The 18254-nt window shown below is 52.2% G+C and overlaps 1 protein-coding gene across 20 annotated transcripts in view; it reads right to left on the bottom strand.

Annotated features, from left to right (window-relative positions):
* The window catches only part of SCRIB (scribbled planar cell polarity protein), a 95217-nt gene extending 76969 nt beyond the window's left edge, over nt 1–18248 (bottom strand). For all 20 annotated transcript variants that reach the window (XM_014945714.1, XM_014945718.1, XM_014945722.1 and 17 more), the window contains exons 1-3: nt 18094–18248; nt 1673–1790; nt 1354–1432 (exon numbers count right to left, since the gene is read on the bottom strand). In XM_014945714.1, coding sequence (XP_014801200.1) covers nt 1354–1432; nt 1673–1790; nt 18094–18243 — 347 coding nt within the window. In that variant the 5' untranslated portion in view covers nt 18244–18248. The remainder of the gene's footprint in view (nt 1–1353; nt 1433–1672; nt 1791–18093) is intronic.
* Nucleotides 18249–18254: the final 6 nt, after the last annotated feature.

Raw genomic sequence — 18254 nt, 5'->3', positions numbered from 1 at the left:
TCATGTGATCACTTGAATTTGGGAGCAGGGAAAGCTGCCAAGGAATCCAAGTGCCCCTCTAAGGATATTTCTGCAGGTGGCACCACAGCCTTCCCTGGGACCAAGTGGTACCATTGTGACAGCCCCAAGGTGCAACAGAAGACAGAAAGCCCCAAGAAAAGGAGAAATCCTTTGCTCTTCACAGGCGGTTCCTGGATCCTCCCTGCCCCACTGCTCACCACACGCATTTTACAACTCTAGGCCACTAAAAGTCTGACAAATAAGTTCTAGTGTGGAAGTGCTGGTCATTCCTGTGGTACCAGGACTCTCTCGAGTGAGGAGCTTGTACCGTTGTGGCGCCACAAGGGGGAAGCAGAGAGTTAAATCGATCTAAAGGGTGACACGGGCAGCGCCCGCCCAGGAGCAGGAATCTGGAGGTGTCAGGGGGACATCTACAGGGACCCTGACAGAGAACAAAGAGGACCACAGGAGGGGTGGGGAAGGACTCTTGATCATGAAAGGGAGCCATAGGAGGAGGGGGAAGGGTTTGACACTAAAAGAGGAGAGATTTAGGTGAGATCTGGGGAGGAAATTCTTCACCCCAAGAGTGGTGAAACCCTGGCCCAGGTTGCCCCGAGAAACTGTGGCTGCCCCATCCCTGGAGGGGTTCAAGGTCAGGTTAGAGGGGGCTTGGAGCAACCTGCTCTGGTGGGAGGTGTCCCTGCTCAGGGCAGGGGGTGGCACTGGGGGGGCTTTAAGATCCCTTCCCACCCAAACCATTCCATGATTCTACAACAGCAGTGTCTGAAAGCACAGGTCTCCAAGGCAGAGGAGCCACGAGTAAATTCCCAAAACATCATGGATTAAGAGCTGTGGAGACAAAAAACTGAAGAGACAAGGCCAAGAACCCTGTTCTTGGACACAGCTCTGGGCACTGAGATACCAGGGAACCTGACCAAATGCAGAGTGCAAAGGATGGTCCTTCCCAAGTTATAAATCTGATGACAGAGAGCAAAAAGGACTTTTTTCTGCTCCTCTGGGGTACAACCAGCCCACATCCACTCCGGTTCATCCATCAGGGTAAGGGGTGGGGAGGGAGCAACAAACTTTCCCCAAGAGGACAAAGTCCTCACCCTTCACACCAGTGGCAGGAGAATGACCAAAGGCTCCTCAATCCAAGCCCTTCAGAAGAGGGAGCACAGACCAGCTCCTCCCTGCGCTGAGTGCTCCACCTCAGGAGAGCAGACACCTGCAGGTCTTGGCAAAGGCGTGATCCTTCCCTTGATTCCAAGGGAGGACAATTACAAGATGAGGACCAGAGAATGCCCGGGAGAATGAGGAACTTCAACTTCAGGGTTGCATGTGTGTTCCTACCTGGAGAGAGGATTCCCACTGAAGTCTGCGATTTCCAAGGATTTGCAGAATTTGATGCTTTCAGGAATTTCTGGAATGTCTGGAAAAAAATACGTGAAAGATAAGAGGCTCAAAAGTAGCGTGTCATGTGGAAAACGGGGAATCAGGTGCTGGTGACAGCCTAAGAAACTGTAAGACAAACGTGAGGCCCACAAGAGGTCACTCTGCCGGGCCATGAAAGGGCGCTGCCCCTTCCAGAACATGAATGGCATGTTCTACCATGCAGGAGAAGCAGAACTGTGGGGCACCCATCCCCATCCCCATCCCGCTCTGCCCTTACCGTTACGGGAGATGTCCAGTTCCACCAGCTGCATGAAGTTGGCCACCTCAGGGGGAAGTCTTTGGATCTCATTGTCACTCAGGCCCAGCTTGCGCAGGTTCAGAAGCCTGAAGAAAGGCTGTGACAGGAGAGAAGGAAACTGGGTCAGCAGCAGCTCTGTGGGAACGTGTCTTCTCACCCCAGGGCAAACCTGAGCATCAGGACATCAGTGATGGGTCCCTATGCCAACGGGGAAAGCGTTTGTGCCACTCGTAGCAGGAAATAGAACAGGGCCCAAGTAATGAAGAATTAGAGACAAAAATTCCTTTCTAGAAACACCACAGTCAGGGAAACGTTTACAGGAAGGGGCCTCTAGAGGTCTCCTGGTCTAACAGCATCCAGCATCTTCACACCTACCCTTTTCCTCAGAAATCAACTGTATGAGCTATAAACAGTAAATTACAAGATTCATCCATCATACTCTTTCTAGACACCAACAGCCTCTCCATACGTTTACTAAACACAATGTGCTAGAATTATGAACTGAACCAATCTCGCAGCTGCTTCTAACTATTGTGGGAGGTGGGACATGGGACAGGACGGAAACCCAGGTTGTGGCATTGGCCGCATTTCCTGCGGGGTTTCAGAGTGCCCCGGAATAACAAACAAACAATATCAGGCCAGAAAACGGGAGATGTTTAAGGAGGTTACACATAACCGCAAACAAGGAGAGGCAGAGACTATGGCACAGACCCAAAGCAATGCCGTGTCTCTGGTGGTGTGTCTGGGTGACCACACCGAGAAGGACCAGACAAGAGCTTGAGCTCTGAACCTTCTTCCTCAGTTGCCTTTCAGTAATCCATCTCCATCAAAGGCTGGACCTCCCTCCCCAGGAACTGCTGCGGGGAACCGAGGTTTGTTCTGGCTGGGGGTGGAGTGTGGTGGTGCAGACCTGCCTGGGCCACATCGAGGTGATGGGACCAGCCAACGTCATGTTCCTGTCTTGGTCCCTTGGGCTGGGACCATCTGGCACTTCCTTATCTCGGTTGCAAGTGCAGTGAGTTGGGACAACTGGGCACTTTCTTGTCCTGATCACAAGTGCAGTGAGTTGGGACCATCAGGGACCCCCTCCCCTTATTCGGACCTCCTGCTGCCTAGGTTGAAGCTCCTCCGGAAGGCTCCAGAATTACCTGACAAGAACCGTGGCCAAAATGGAGACACAATGACCAAAGTCAATCATCTCATGATCCCAGGCGAGACCCTTTGAGCCCTGCGGGATCAGAGCAGGGGCTGACCCCGTGTCCCCCCAGTGGGACACCTCTGGGTGGATTTCCTGAGGATATTCAAGTGTAGATTTTGCAAGGATTTCACAGATAGTTTACTGACAAGTGCCAAGGAAGGAAAAGAGCCAGTAATTCACGCTACTGGATTTCTTGAGGTTTCAAAGATTGTCTGGCACCAATAATTTACTACTTTTTGCAAAAAGAGAAACATCTTAATTATACAGGTTAACCCCTGTATCTGTGCCTGTTTGAGCATGCTTTGATTTGATTTAGGAAACTCTGAACAGGAGGAGTGCTCTGGGATGAACAGCAGGGACATGACATTCACACTCCTGATGTCCTGAAGTTGGACAGGAGCCCATTATCAGCAGAATAAGTTAAAAAAAAAAGAAAAAGTCCTCTTGACACTGAGCAGCACAAGTTCTTTTTAATTCAGTTTATCTAATGCAAATCAGTTCAGTAAGAAGGGAAGTAGGTGAAAGTCTAAATGACAACAAAGGTTCAGGCCAGAGCAGGAGGTTCAGAGACGTGATTTGCTATTGTTTCCTAGAGCCTTCTCCTAATTTTAGAATGCAAGGAAATTCCAGGCAAGACATTGTGCTGACCCGCCAGAGCCTACACGTCGGGAAATAACAAAGGGAGCGGAACATCCACAGCCCGCACTCCCAGCACTTCTGCCGACAAACTGCAGCCAGTCTCAAAATACATGTGCACACTTGTTCAAAAAAAAAAACCAACCAAAACACCCAAACCCAACAACCTCTTAGAATAAACTGGAATAAAATCATGTCAGATGCTGCACTGCAAGATATATGGGAAGTGTTTATTGGGACAATAGAGATTTGAGAGCTAATTATCGGTGGGGCAAACTGGTTGCTGTGAACATCGACTTCAGTTTTGCCTACTGTTAAGTTTTACTTTCTCAGCTCGCCCATCAAAAGCAAAACACTGCCCTTCAGCTCTCAGCAGCCGTGTCTGCACAGTTTATTGCCATTTCACAGAACCAACTGCATTGCTTTTACCAGCACAGAGACATCTACTAAAGAGGATGTTCCAAAATACCCTGCTCTGTACGCTACTTTTTTATAGCAGTTAAACAGCACTTTTTCTCCCCCAGCTTTTCCTTTTTTTAAATAAAAAGGTAACCAAAAACCTCCAGCAGCTCACAGAGCCAGGCTATGATCAGGTCCGTGCACAAATTCCCACTCGGCAAACAGCATGACAACAGGATCAGCACATCCCGCTTCCTCCGTCAGTTAAGCTGGACTTGAGTTAAATACTTGGATGTGACAGAAATTCAAACTAGTCAAAAGTCATCAGTGGAGGCCACAAAACACAAATGCAGAATTACAGTCTTCCCATGCAAGAACTAAGATTTTATATTTGCAAATAAAAAAAGAGAAAGTTGAGCAGAATGCAGGTGAGCCACCACCTCCACTCTGACTAGAAAAACCTCTTGTTAATTGTTAGGTACTTACTGACTCCCCGTCACTAACCCACAGCAACAGGATGGGGCCAATGAAGTGCTGCTGGAGCACAGATACACCAACACAACTTTATTTTCCCTCAACAGGCTGCTCTGCTCCTGAATGTTTTTCCTACAGCAGCACAAGGACCTTGGCCACCCTGTGCCCATAACCAGTCCCAATCCAGACCACTCTGTGACAGCACCACATGCGACACAAAGTCAAACTCAGAGGCCCGTTTGCATAACCCCATAAAAAGCCTCAAACGAACCTTTTTGCTGTTGCCAGGCAAATACTGAAGTGTGCAACCAACATAAACAGTGGAAGAGAACCACCAGAACTTTAGGAGACCCCTGACTGTGACAAACATTGCACAGTTAAACCAAACCAGTCGCTTGGAAGCTACACTTGGGCCAGTTAAACATCTGCCCACTATAATTAACAGGTTGGGTTCCCAAGAAACTCCAACTGAGCACCCTGAGCTACTCACTCTGCTCCTGTTGGACACAGGACACTTGTCAGCCAGGTCCAGGCAACCACTAGAAAGACTTTACTTCTGTCTTAACGACGACCGATGCCTCAGTGACTTCAGAAAAGCCACCTCAGCAGTGAAATGTGATGATACAGGCAGAAGTGAGAAAGGATGTAAACCCAGCACAATTATTAATGAACCTCCTGATTCACACCACTGCCTTTGGAGTAACTTTATAGGGGAAAAATATCTATTATCTAATTTTATGGAAGAAAAACGTATCAGGCTAATAGAGCAGAATCAGCACTGACGGTCAAAGCCATCATCACTGCGAAGGGGAAGAAACGTCAGCTTCACACTGCAATGTTAGGACCAGCTGAGCAGAGCCCCCTGGCCTCGGGGCACTCATCTCCAAGGGTTAGTGCAGCTCTGCCCAGGGAACACCTCCCGACAGCACCCTGCTGAGGTTATCCAGAGACACGGTAACAGGCTCAGCCAGTTTATGGAAACGAGAAACACTGGTAGCAGCAAACCCAGGCTGCGTTTGGCAGTCACCTTCGGCTTCTGCTGAGGAAGTGAAATACCTGTGTATTGAGAAAGCCCTGGGCTGCACATATTGACCAGGAGGCACCACCGACCTGGGGCACACTTCTGTGCTGAGATGCCCGACATGCCACTTTGCAGAGTTCTCACCCAGTGAGACCCAAAAGCACATGTGGAGCTCATTACACATTAAGTGTTTTGCCGGCACTTAATTAAGAAGCCGGGTCAGCCCACGGCTGTGGCTGAGGGCGTGCTCTTGCCTGGGAAAGCGGAGCAAGCCCAGGGAGCAGGAAACTCTCACCCGATGTAGAAATGAGCTCCTGGCCTTGTATCCTCAACATGTCACGACAGCTCTCCAGATGGGTGGCACTAGAGGTGGTGCCGCCAAAACTGAGAGGGAGATGCCAAACTCCTGAATAGAGGCCAGAGTCTGACAGTCCCTGTGTCCCTTCCTCACCCATTACGTGTCCAACCCCAAAACTGGCTCCATTGGCCACCTTGAGTGAGGGACACAGATTTCCGAATACAGCAGTTCTCTCAAGAAAGCATTTTGCATCACAGAGGTAGGTCCAGCAGAACCAGGGAATGTCTGAGGCTGGAAGGGATCTCTCAAGCCAGTCCAACCTCTGCTCAAAGCAGGCCCAGCTACAGCAGGTCACCCAGGGCTGCGTCCACTCAGGTTTTGAGTATCTCCAAGGATGGACATTCTGCAATCTCAGCTGGGCAACACGTTCCAGTGTTTGAGCACCCCTTCAGAGACAAAAAAAAAAAAAAAAAAAGTGTTTCCTTACATTTAAACAGAATTTCCTCTCTTTCACTCTTGTCCTGCCACGGGACACTACTGAGAGGATTCAGGCTCCATCTCCTTTGTTCCTTGACATTATACACATGTTGGTAAAATCCCCTGGGGCCTTCTCTGCTCCAGGCTGAACAGTCCCAGCTCTCTCAGTCTCTCCCCGTGTCAATGATGCTCCAGTCTCTTAATCATTTGTGGCCTCGTGAAGGACACGCTCCTCTCTGTCCATGTCTTCCCTGCACTGGGGAGCCCAGCGTGGACACAGCCCTCCAGACATGGTTTCACCAGTGCAGAACAGTGGGGAAGGATCACCTCCCTTGACCTGCTGGAATCACTCTTCCTCACTGCTGATCAATCTGTGGTCCACCAGCATCCCCTGCTTTTCGGGTGGTCTGTACTGGTGTGAGGTTATTCCTCCCCAGGCTCAGAAATCAGCATGTCCCTTTGCTGAACCCCATGAGAAGCCCCTTGGCCCATCTTTCCAGCCTGCCAAGGTCCCTCTGCGCAGTGGCACAACGCTCCAGCCCAGGCAGAGTCACACGCAGGAGGCACACACACAGCAAAGCTAGAAAGGGCCCTTGTAAACCCCGTCTCTTGTCTATGAGAGGCCCTAGAGAACGTCTGAAGGAGGTTCCATCAACCTCTCTGCAATGAGCATGCCTCCAACTAAGCTGTGTTTCTCCAGCTTACCAATGTGACAAACTTCCTCCAAATCTCTTTGTCCATGTTCCTATCTGCGAAGCTCCAAGCGTTAGGCGTGAGGCTGCGGCAAAGCCTCAGGACACAAAACAAAGGTGAATGGAGCTATTAGGTGAGTCTGGAGAACCACAGCATTCAGATAGTGATGGTGGGAACTTGGGCACTACCCCCAAGGACTTCCTTTCTGCTGGAGAGTGATGCTCATGCCTCCCCCTGCTCACGTATTCACCCAGAGGTGGAGAATGACAAAGGGAGAAAGGACAAGGGATGAAAGGATCAGCACAAGCCCTCTGAGCACCACCCAACTACAGAGTCTCCCAGAAACCACAAAATCCCCAGTGCAGGCCTGAGGTCCCCTCTCAGTCTGCTTTTCTCCAGGCTGAACAGGTCCCTCAGCCCTTCCTCATCACAGAGATGCTCCAGCCCCTCATCATCCTCGCAGCCCCTGCTGGACTCTCTCCAGCAGTTCCAAGTCCTTCTGGAACTGGGGGGCCCAGAAGTGGGCCCAGGACTCCAGATGCCTCTGGAGCCACACTGTCCCACAGCACAGACAGCTGGTGGGGGCTGCCGTTGAAACCTGGCCCTAGGGATGTTTCTCTCCTCGACCAAGCAGGCTTTGAGCAGGCTTCAGTGGAACACACTCATCAAGATGGGGCATTTCTCAAGGTGAGATGGCTCTGAAGGGGAATGGGACACATGCCAGAGGAAGAGGAGGAGCCAGACACCCAACTTACACAACCCTAGACCCACACTGATCTGACACATGGGCCAACGGCTTAGAAATAAGGCAACAATAAGGCTTTTGATATAAGGTGAAGGAAATAAGGTGACAATTCATACATCTGGAGACCAGGAACTGGGTCGACACTACAAACACCATCCTTCACACTGGAATTGCGCAAAACCTTCTTGCTTCTGCAGCCAGAACTATCAAGGTGTTCCCAAGCTCTGCCAGGCACAGAGCGGGTCTCAGATCTCTGCTTTTCTTCAAAAACACCCTGTGACAACAGGCCATCTCCAAGACCAAGGCCAAAAGCAACGACCAGGTGATTTTGCTGCAGGGATGGAACACACCAACAGTGTCTGCTGTGACCCTTCTCCTCCACTGCAGGTCAAGGGGGCCCAGGGCAGAGGCTCTGCTCACCTTTCCCATCCTGGAAGTGCTGGTGATAAGAATGGGTCCTCCTTACATCTCAGTCTTAAAAGAATTTCAAGTCCAACTGTCAAACCTCACTGGTACGGTCCCACTGCCATCAGCAGGACAGCACATGTTTAATTAAGGGCAGGATCAGACTCTGTGGCAAGGAAAATAATTACAACCCTCCTGGTGATTCACGAGCAAGAGGAGGGCCTAGCTTCTCAAGCCACCATGGGCTAGGCGCGCAGCAGAGCTCCACTGTGGTCCCCAGCCAGATGGGGTGCAGAGGACGGTCACTGCGCACAGGAGGGGTCTGTCGGCAGTGAAATGCAGCTCCTCAAAACCAGATCACAGATCTGAGCCTTGTGCTTCATTCCCATTTTCCCATCCCCATTTTCCTGGTGAAACAGGGGCTTGACATCTTAAGCATCGCCCACGGGGGAAGCAGAGACTCTGCCGTGTGCTCTACGGGACACGCGTGTCTGCCTCACCACTCTTGGAGAAGGGTGAAGAGAACTCTCTGATGAGAAAAGGAGCTCATCTCCAAGGGCTGTGCCGAGGGGTGGCCTGTGGGGACAAAGAGCTGGATGAGAGGGACTCCAGTGGAGCTGGAAGCAAATCTCACAAAGCAAAACTGCTCTGGGAACTGATCAGCTCCGAGGTCAACCTCAGTCCTGCCAAGTAGCTCTGCTCAAAGCCAACACCTTGCAGGTGAAGCCACAGAACCTGAAAGTCTTCTGCCCCCGTGGCCAGGCAGCTCAGGCGGGACGCCAGCCCTGGCTGCGTCACCAGAGCATGAGCTCCAGACACACCTCTCCCTGTGCTGGGAGAAAATGAGATATGCTCCCAGAATGGGTAGATCCAAGAAGAATCACTCCACCTGATGGAAGGTAACGGAGTCAATGGCACCAGAGAGGAAAAAAGTGATGGCCACTGCTAGGAAGTGAGAAGACCAGTCTGGAGGTCCAGCAGTGGTGGCACAGCTGCCATTGCCTGGGCAGGGCCTGGTGACAGCTACCCAGAGACTTGTCCTGCCCCACTGAGCAGGAGTGGGACAAAACCCCAGAATTCAGACCCATTTCCCAGCACAAACAAGGAAGGGATCTTCCCAAGTAACTAGCTCTGACTATAGCAGTGTTTCATTCTCCACTCCTTGCAGCATCTGAAAAAAAGATACTGAGGGGCTGGAAAGAGTCCAGAGAAGGGCAAGGGAGCTGGTGAGGGGTCTGGAGACCAAGTGGAAGGGTCTGGAGAACTTCTGAGGAGCAGCTGAGGGAGCTGGGGGAGTTCAGCCTGGAGAAAAGGAGGCTGAGGGGAGACCCCATCACTCTCTACAACTCCCTGAGAGTGTAGCCAGATAGTTTGGTCTCTTCACCCAAGGAACAGGCAATGGGACAAGAGGAAATGGCCTCAAGTGGGGCCAGGGGAGGATTAGGATGGAGATTGGGGAAAATTCCTTCCTGGAAACAGCTGTGAAGCCTTGGCAGAGGCTGCCCAGGGCAGTGGTGGATTCACCATCCCTGGAGGGATTGAAAAGCCAGGCAGATGTGGTGCTGAGGGACATGGGTCAGTGGTGGGTTGGTCAGTGCTGGGTCCATGGTTGGACTCCACAGTCCCTTCCAACCTAAATGATTCCAGGATTCTATCTGCCCCAGATACTGGACTGGCTTTAGCCTCTTCTGGCTACAAGCACGATAACCACAAGCACCTGAAAGGCAGCAACAGCAGCGTCCCACAGAGCAGTGGCCGAGCTCCAGGCACAGCAGCCTCCGGCCACGGGTCTGCAGCTGATGGCCACGGGCACCCACCCTCCCTGTGCCTCAGCAGGGATAGACAAGGGGGGATCTCTCCTTGCCTGCCCACCCCAGGCAGCCCCAGGCTGAGAAGGAGAGGCTGGGACGGGGCACCAAGCACCACGAACACCAGTGGCCCTGCTTGCTCCCACGCACCAGGGCTAGGAGCAGACGGACCCTGCCCCATGGCTGCGCTGCACAGCCCTCCCCAGCGCAGACCGGCCGGATTTCCCACTATTTAACCCCGTGTATCAGACCCTGAGGAATGTACTTCAAATATATAAAAGTACTTAAGCGTCAGGAACGCATTCCAGATAAGACAAAGCAAGTTGTCTCCACGCCAAGGGCTCTCCAACTGCTTCTTCCCAGGTGGTGGAGCGGGACCTGAGGAACGCAGTCCCCTCTGGGGCCAGACACCGCTCCCCAGGCTGGAGCAGTGGCATCTCGGGTCCCAAATGCAATGACAAAGTAATTCGGGGCCACAGAGAGGAAACCCCCAAGCCAGAATTAGCTAATGAAACCGCAATTAACACCTTGCTCTTAGAGAGAGCTGCGGGGGGGTTTCCTGACTGAAGCAGTTCATGGCCAGGCTGCACTTCAGACACAGGCAGCACCTACCATTGCACCCAGAAAGGGTCCCTCCACCGAGCTCAGCAAAGAAGCAAAACCGAATACAACCCAAGCACTATCCACAGCACTCTCCCCCTTCCTTATCTACTCCACCAGGACGAGAGGGAAGGGTTTGGCACTGAAAGAGGGGAGATTGAGGTGAGATCTGGGGAGGAAACTCTTTGGTGTGAGGGTGGTGAGAGCCTGGCCCAGGTTGGCCAGAGAAGCTGTGGCTGCCCCATCCCTGGAGGGGTTCAAGGCCAGGTTGGAGGGGGCTTGGAGCAACCTGGGCTGGTGGGAAGTGTCCCTGCCCAGGGCAGGGGGTAGCACTGGATAGCCTTTAAGGTCCCTTCCAACCCAAACCATTCCATGATCCTCTGACCAAAGAAGGGTCAACTAGCAATTACAGAAAAGTAATTAACTTATCTGTTAATGCCACAAATATTAGCAACTGGGAAAAACGCCAAGAGTTATACAATGACCTGTTCCCATTGTTTCAAACAGGATTGTGTTTTCTTGAGGTGGGAATCATATCAACCTGTGAGTTTATACAACAAATGCATCTCCAGCACCATAAAACAAACAAACAAAGAAAAAACCAAACAAATAAGCTCTAACCCTGAAACTGGGAAACCGAGACACAGCAGAGGAGACCAAGTTCATTAATTGGTAGAGAGGAAAGTGTTTGGACTCCAGCGGACCGTGCACTCGGGGTTTGTGGGTGCACATTTAGGGGACTGGAGAAGCCTTACAGAAGAGTGCAGTGTCCCTGGGTGGAAGGGGACGGCAGGAGATTCTCAGACAGAGAAGACACAAACAACTCCTCTCAACAGGAAAAGCACAAGGAACAGGAAGGTGCTCCCAGGGGAGCACCATGAAATACCCTGAATAAGACATGGCAAAAGGAGGAGTCAGAAACCACACAGGACCTTGTGATGTGAGAGCTGTGTGGCTATCACATCCCTCTGCCCTGCCACCGTCTCCCACCACCCACCACTGCTGCCCGCCTCGTCCCTGCTCCTGCCAGGGAGATGGTGCAACACGGGTACGAAAGCAAGGAATGTTGAGGGGAATGTACATAACGGGTCAGAGGAGACCTGAGGAGGTTAACCCAGATCTGCCTCTACCTCTCACCATCACTGGAACACCCGCTAAATCACTCCTGGCAGACATTTGACAACAGCCAGAGAGAATAAGGAGGGATCTTGGAGGTGCCAGCAGATCAGGTCATAAGCAAGAGCTCTTTGGGGCCACTGTGATACCACGCTTGCACCTCCTGGACCACAGCAAGGGAGGTGACCCCACGCCAGCCACTGTCACCGAGGAATGGGAGGGATTCCAGAGGTGTGGACCCCTCTGGTGCAGCCAAGGCACCCCAGGACATGGGAGATGTCATTAACCAGCCAGCAGAGATGGGGTCTCTGGGTTTACTGAGCCCAGGGGAAGGGCTGAGAAGGTGCTTCCACCAGTGATCTCCCTCCATCCTACAAAACCAGCGAGAAGGAAGATTTGGCGAGAAGCAGTCCCATTTAGGCCACAGCCATCAAAGTCTTCCCTAACTCCTTGCTTCCCTGACCCTCCTTGCCACCCAGCATGCTTTTTACTTTGCTGTCATCCCCTTGTGAGCTTTCTCTGAGGCCTGAGCCCCTTTTGGGATCCCCATGGGGCAGGACGTCGGCACACTGTCCGACTACATGCCCTGGAGCTCACAGGGAAGGGAATATCAGCGGTCAACTCTTATTTGTTAACCTTAAAGCATAAAATCACTTCCGTGTTCCTCTTTCCTGCTCTCTTGTTTGTATGCCCAGTGATTCCATGTCCAAGAGTTTTATTAGCTTTTTTTTCCACATTTGAGCTTATACTCGGCTGTTACTGCTCCAGCACAAATCCCAAATTCCCCTTGTCACCCCACGGGATCTATAAGACAGAAAGTTACTGCTCAGAGGGAACACGACGAGGGTGAAATGTCCTGCATATATTTCAGCTTCTGGGCAGCAGCAGACCCAGAACACCGAGCTTTTGGAGCAACAAACGCACATCCATCTGTACACATTAACTCACGGGGCTCCTGAGCTCCTGGAAGGAACAGCGAGGCCTGCCAACCCTGGGCACAGGTCTCCCAACAAGCAAGTCAAACCAGTTTTCTCGACTGGTTTTGTTAAACAAATGCTGCTTGCAGTTCTGACGGGAGGATTCACAGGCAGAGGGAGAGACCTTGCCCACCCCACACTCAGCCTTGGTGGGCTTCAGGGCTGGAGGAGGAGCCCATGCCCTCATGACCTCCTGGACTTTCTCAGGGAAGGGCTGTTAGCCCAGAGAGATTAAAAGGAGCAGCTTTACTCCTCCATGGAAGTAAATAAAACCCAAGATCCTCCTTGCAGGCCCCAGATGCCAGGAAATTAAAAGCTGCTCTTAATTAGCTTTGCAAGGCCCCACCTTGTCTTGGGAAAGTGACAAACAGGGCGCTGGCATTTCACGCTGCTCCGGCAGCAGGATCCCAGGCTCCGGACAAGGGACACTGACTCTCGCCCCAGGCCAAGGGCAGTTGAACAGGAGGAACCTGGAACCCGCTCGGCTCCTTCCAGCCCCGAAACGGCCTTGCCAAGGTGCAAACGGCAACAAGCCAGGACGGGAAGGGACCTGCACTGGACCTAAAAGGCCTCCCCTCCCTGGTGCTCCGGCTGGGTGTCTGTCCCTTGGGAGCTTTCAGTGGCAGTGAGAAAAAAAAAACACCTTTCTGCACTGGGCCAAATTTATCATGGGAGCTTTAGTAAGGAAACAGCGAAGCAGAAAAACTGTACAAAAACCTCAGAAAACAAACCCTCCATCAGACACCCCTAGGGCGTGTCTCTCAGCACCACCACTGTTCAAACACTTGGTATCACAGAATGGCTTGGGTGGGAAGGGACCTTAAAGATCATCTACTTCCAACCCTCTGCCCTGGGCAGGGAAAAATCAAACTTAGCTCTTCAGTTTCCTCCTTTTCCCCTGTCTACACGACCCCTCAGTCTCCACACCTCACTGCACTTCCCACCCAGGACTTCTTCCTGCAGAAGGTTTCCAGTGGACCTGTCCCTCCTCATGCTGACACAGAGGAGAGGTCTCCTCCCTCCTCCGCATCGCCTTGTTCGTGGCTCTTAGTCCCTGCCCAGATCCACCTTCTCCTCCTCCTGCACCAGGTCCCACCAGCTCTGCTCCACCCGGGTTTCCTCCTGCCTCTCCCTTGTTCCTCCCCTACTCCAAACCCGAGGGCTTCTCTGAAAACCCAGCACGCTCCACTCCTTGGCTGTGACCAGTGCCATCCTCTGAATCCCTCCTCCAAATTCCAGACAGCACTTGATCATTCCATTCCGGTGAGACCTGCACCCCTCAAGTGCTCACCGAGAGTGGACTAAAGGAGTCCGGTGTTTTTTGTAGCTCTAATGTAATAATTTAGTGGGCTGTACCCTCGAAACTGATGTCCCTGCGGTTTATGCTGATGCCGTAGCATGCGACACGCTCACGGTCCTGCAGAGATCACTTTGTGCAAGGCAGGAAGAGCAAAAGCCAGCACAGAGCAAGGCATTCCCCCCTCTGGGGTGCAGACACCCTCATGAACTTACCAAATGGAATTTATCATTTTTTATTAAATCGTGCCCTATCATCCTGGCAGCAAATCCCTGCAACGCGGCAGCAGATGCTCCTCATGCAGATTTAATCTACCGCTTCAAACCGCCAGAGCGTGGCCACCATGGGGAAAAATCAGGACCCAAAACCGGCAAGGTTCACATGGGACAAGTAGAAAAGAAGGAAGAGCAGAGAGAAGAGCACTTGGCAGGAATTCTACAGGACGGAGAGGAACAAGCCTTGGCTTCTACAGCTCGGAGAAGAGCACTCAGCAGTGGCAGCAGATCATCGGTTAATCAGATCAGGAGCAAGGCAGCAGCAGCAGGAAGGAGACATGGGAAGAAGTTCTGCTACGGAGGAAAATGGTGCCTCAGAAAGAGCTCTGAACTCTGGAATAAAGACCAATAAATGTGCCAGGCGGAGGTGGCCTGGTGGTAGGCGCTAGGGAAGAAAACCCAGAGAAGAGGGGTCAGGTAAATCTTAGCATTTTCCATAGCAGTTGTTTGCTCCCTGCAAAACAAGGCCTTTCCAAATGCCAGCCGCCCCTCCACCCCTTTACTCCCAAAAACACTTCCACACGGACGCTTTCCCCAAAAACCCTGCTTGAACTCTCAAGAAACAAACTTGCTGTGGTCAAACTTGCTACCAAAGACTGTATATGCTCTCTTATTCATGTTTTTTCCGACTGCTCTCCTCTCCTGACCCTACTGGCACATCCCAGTATCCCTCTGAGCCCTTCTCCCAGGGAAGGGGCACACACAGCCCTGTTCAGTTAAATAAACACATTTCCCCCCATCTTCCTTCGTGGTACGCACCAATCCTGCTCCCAGCATCCCTCTCACACAACAGGCATGTTTCCATGGAGGAAAGTGTCCTCCCTACCCAACCAAAAGCCTCTCCATCGCCCTCCCGCAGGGAAAACACGTGCCCACATGCACTATTGCCATCCCCTCTTTCTCTGGTGGAAGGATAATTTATTTTCAGCTTTCACCCATATCCACCTTGTAGAACACGCAGATTCATACTCCTGTGTCAGGTTTCTGACCCCAACAGTAACATCCATTAATAATGTCCCTCCTACCCATGATTTGTGTGCCTGGGACTAAAAAGTGCCCCATGTCACTGCTTGGGTAATTTCTGTGAGCACAGAACATTAGGACACACCTCAAGGTGGATCTGACCTTGTGTCCTCATTCCACCAAACTGCAGACCTCCTTCTCAGCTGCCTCTAGACCACCCAACCATTGCTGGAGGCAACTTGGGAGGCAACTGTTTCTGCCCGCTCTTCCTGAAGCATCTCCAGGGCACAGCATCTCCAGGCAGCACCCACCAGCTCCTTAGACTTCTTCAGGAGCAGCTTCAGGGGTGCTTTGCTTGTGACCCCTCCTCGTTCCACACACGTCACCATCCCTGGAGGGACTGAAAAGCCGGGCAAACGTGGTGCTGAGGGACATGGGTCAGTGGCAGGTTTGTCAGTGCTGGGTTGATGGTTAGACTCCATGAGCTGAAAGGTCCCTTCCAACACAGACAATTCCACGATTCTACGTCTGACTCTCACCTTGTGTGTGAGGGAGAGGGCGTTCAGGTTTTCCTAGGGATGGGGTGATGCCCGCCATGACTGGAGAAAGCCCAATGGAGCTGCAGTCAGCACTGGACATGGACGGGCACGAGTACAGCGAGTCCAGAACAACACTTCCTCTGAGTCTCTCCCGGGATGTACAGCACAAACAAGACTGTGTCCTCATTTTCGGTCATTTTCTCTTCCATGGACTGGTCCACTTCTTTCCAGAACTCATGTAAACCTTGAGCATCCATTACCTCATACACTAAGTAGTTCCACACTTCAGCTTAACTACACTTTGCATGAAAAGTTATTTCACTTATTCTGAACTGAGCCCTTTTGGGTTTCACTTCATGCTCCCTGGCCCTCCTGCAGGAAGAAACAGCAGTCAGTTGCTCCCTGTTCATTCCCTCCAGGACATCTGTGATGCTCCAGACCTCTGTCCTCTGATGGAGGAGTGGTGCTACCTTGTCCAGACTGAAGAGACCTTGTAAGCATTCATTTTCCTTGTGCAGAAGCCACTGCGTACTGGGTCTGACCATGCCATTTCCAACTCCCTACTCGCTGCACCTCTTCTGACTTCACTGCATCTCTTTTGAGCCTAGAGGACAAGAACCTTACCCGTCTGTTCTCTATTGGTTTTCCAGTAATTCCTTGCCAGAAGTCTAAAACTTTTGGGGAAATCAAACACCAGAGGGAACCTGGGAAAGGTCATGGTGAGAGCTCTTGATGCTCCCAAGCCAAAGAGACCCAATGCCTGGAGGAGTTAGACCACAGCGTTCACAAATAGAAGCTCTTTGGTGACAGAGACAAGGTGCTTGGGACAGACACAGAGCACCTCCTGTCACAGGCAGGATTAGCTCTACCCGATCACAAGGTAAATAAAATGTCAGTATAAAATTTGCATTTATGATCCAAAAGATACTCTCCAAAAGCTAAAGAAAACCCAGCAACATCCTGATCCAAATGCCTCCTACGTAAAGGCAAAGCAGGGCTGTGACTACTCGGGACAGTAAGGAGCTGAGCAGCGCAAGGACTGGCAGGTTCACTGGGGTGTGTCACAATCAGCCTCCTCTGCAGAGGAGACTTACGCTCATTCATGAGCCCCAACCTGCCTCTAACACACATTTTCCAGGAGTTTGAGAAATATCTCCGCCTAAAGTACAGCGAGATCCCCAGATGCACGACGGAAGGGAGCTGGTGAATTATCACGCGTGTCTCCACACCCGAGCAACGTGCCCTCACAGCTCAATCCCACAGCAGCCCGGCGTGAGGCACACCAGCAGGAAAGACAGAGAGAACGCAGAAATATTAGAGCCATCAGGAGATCATCAAGAACGTGCTGTTTCTGTAGAAGGGAATCTGCTTAGGTAGGAATGCATAAATTGTACAGTTTAACAAAACTCAAATTACCTTGGCCTGAATCAAAAATGAGTTTTTTGTTTTCGTGTTGTTTGGTTTTTTCCCCCCACAGAATTCATGGCAAATTTCATAACATGTCAGTAATTCCAATAAAAGGTAATTTTAGTTAAAAGGTTAGTCTGTATTTACCGACTCTCTTATTTTTCTCTCTAGCCAAAGTAACACTTAACTAACTTTTCAAACACAGTACCATTTCCACAGGGGATACATGGTAAAACTTCCCCCAGAACACCCTATAGCCCAGTAACGTCTTATAGCCACCTCCTTCCCGAGAGGCAGGTTCAAATTCCAGCTTGTCTTTGGTATCCTGTGCTCCAGATCTCCCACCAGCGAGGGAACATCACTGCTTTAGGGTGCAAGCTCAGGAGCTCAGCCCCCTCCCAAGACTCCTGTCTTGTGGAAGCCAACCCTTTGGGTGTTGGAGACGGCCAGGTCTGGGGAGCAGATCCCCATTCCCCTGCTCCTACAGGGAAACCACCTGGGCAGGGTGCGTGGCAGCACGCTGAGGGGTCACCACCCGCGTTACCTGCACAGAGAAGAGAGCTCTGCAGCTCCACACAGCCGGGGAAGAGGTTCCCAGTGCAGGCTGGAGTCCCAGATAATCGGTGTAGAGCACCTCTACTGCTTTTAATAAAGTTATCTGGCACGTCGTGCGCTTTGGGGACTAAACCAGAGTTTTGAAACTGACGCTGTGCTTTGCGGAGCAGCGAGTGTAGTGCATAGGGCTCCCGGTTTCCACGCAGGGTTTACCCTTGGTGGGCAGGAGACCCCTCCACCGGGAAGGAGACCCCTTCATCGGGAGGCCGAGACCCCCCCTCCCGAGGCCAGGGGGTCCCGAGCCTGCCCAGCGCCTGCGGGGAGCGCGGAGCCCCACCGGGCCCGGGCTGAGACCGAGTGAAGCCGCGCTCCGCACCGAGAGCTCGGCGCGGCCGGGCGGAGGCCGCTGCCGGGAGCAGGGCCGCGTAGGCCGGGGTAGCGCCGGCGGCAAGGGGCGGCCTCCCACCGGGCCGGGCCGGGCCGGGCGGCGCTCCCCGGGGCCGGGCCGCGGCCTCACCTTGGGCAGCTCCCGCAGCTGGTTGGCGTCCAGCAGCAGCTCCTCCAGCGAGCGGCTGTAGCGGTAGATCTCCTCGGGCACGGCCTGCAGCGAGCAGTGCCGCCGGTCCAGCGCCTCCACGTGCCGGTTGCAGCGCCAGAGCGGCGGCATGCACCGCAGCA

This window comes from Calidris pugnax, unplaced genomic scaffold (assembly GCF_001431845.1).
Source record: "Calidris pugnax isolate Ruff unplaced genomic scaffold, ASM143184v1 scaffold160, whole genome shotgun sequence".
Taxonomy (NCBI): Eukaryota; Metazoa; Chordata; class Aves; order Charadriiformes; family Scolopacidae; genus Calidris; species Calidris pugnax.
This window is presented reverse-complemented; position numbering and strand designations above follow the sequence as displayed.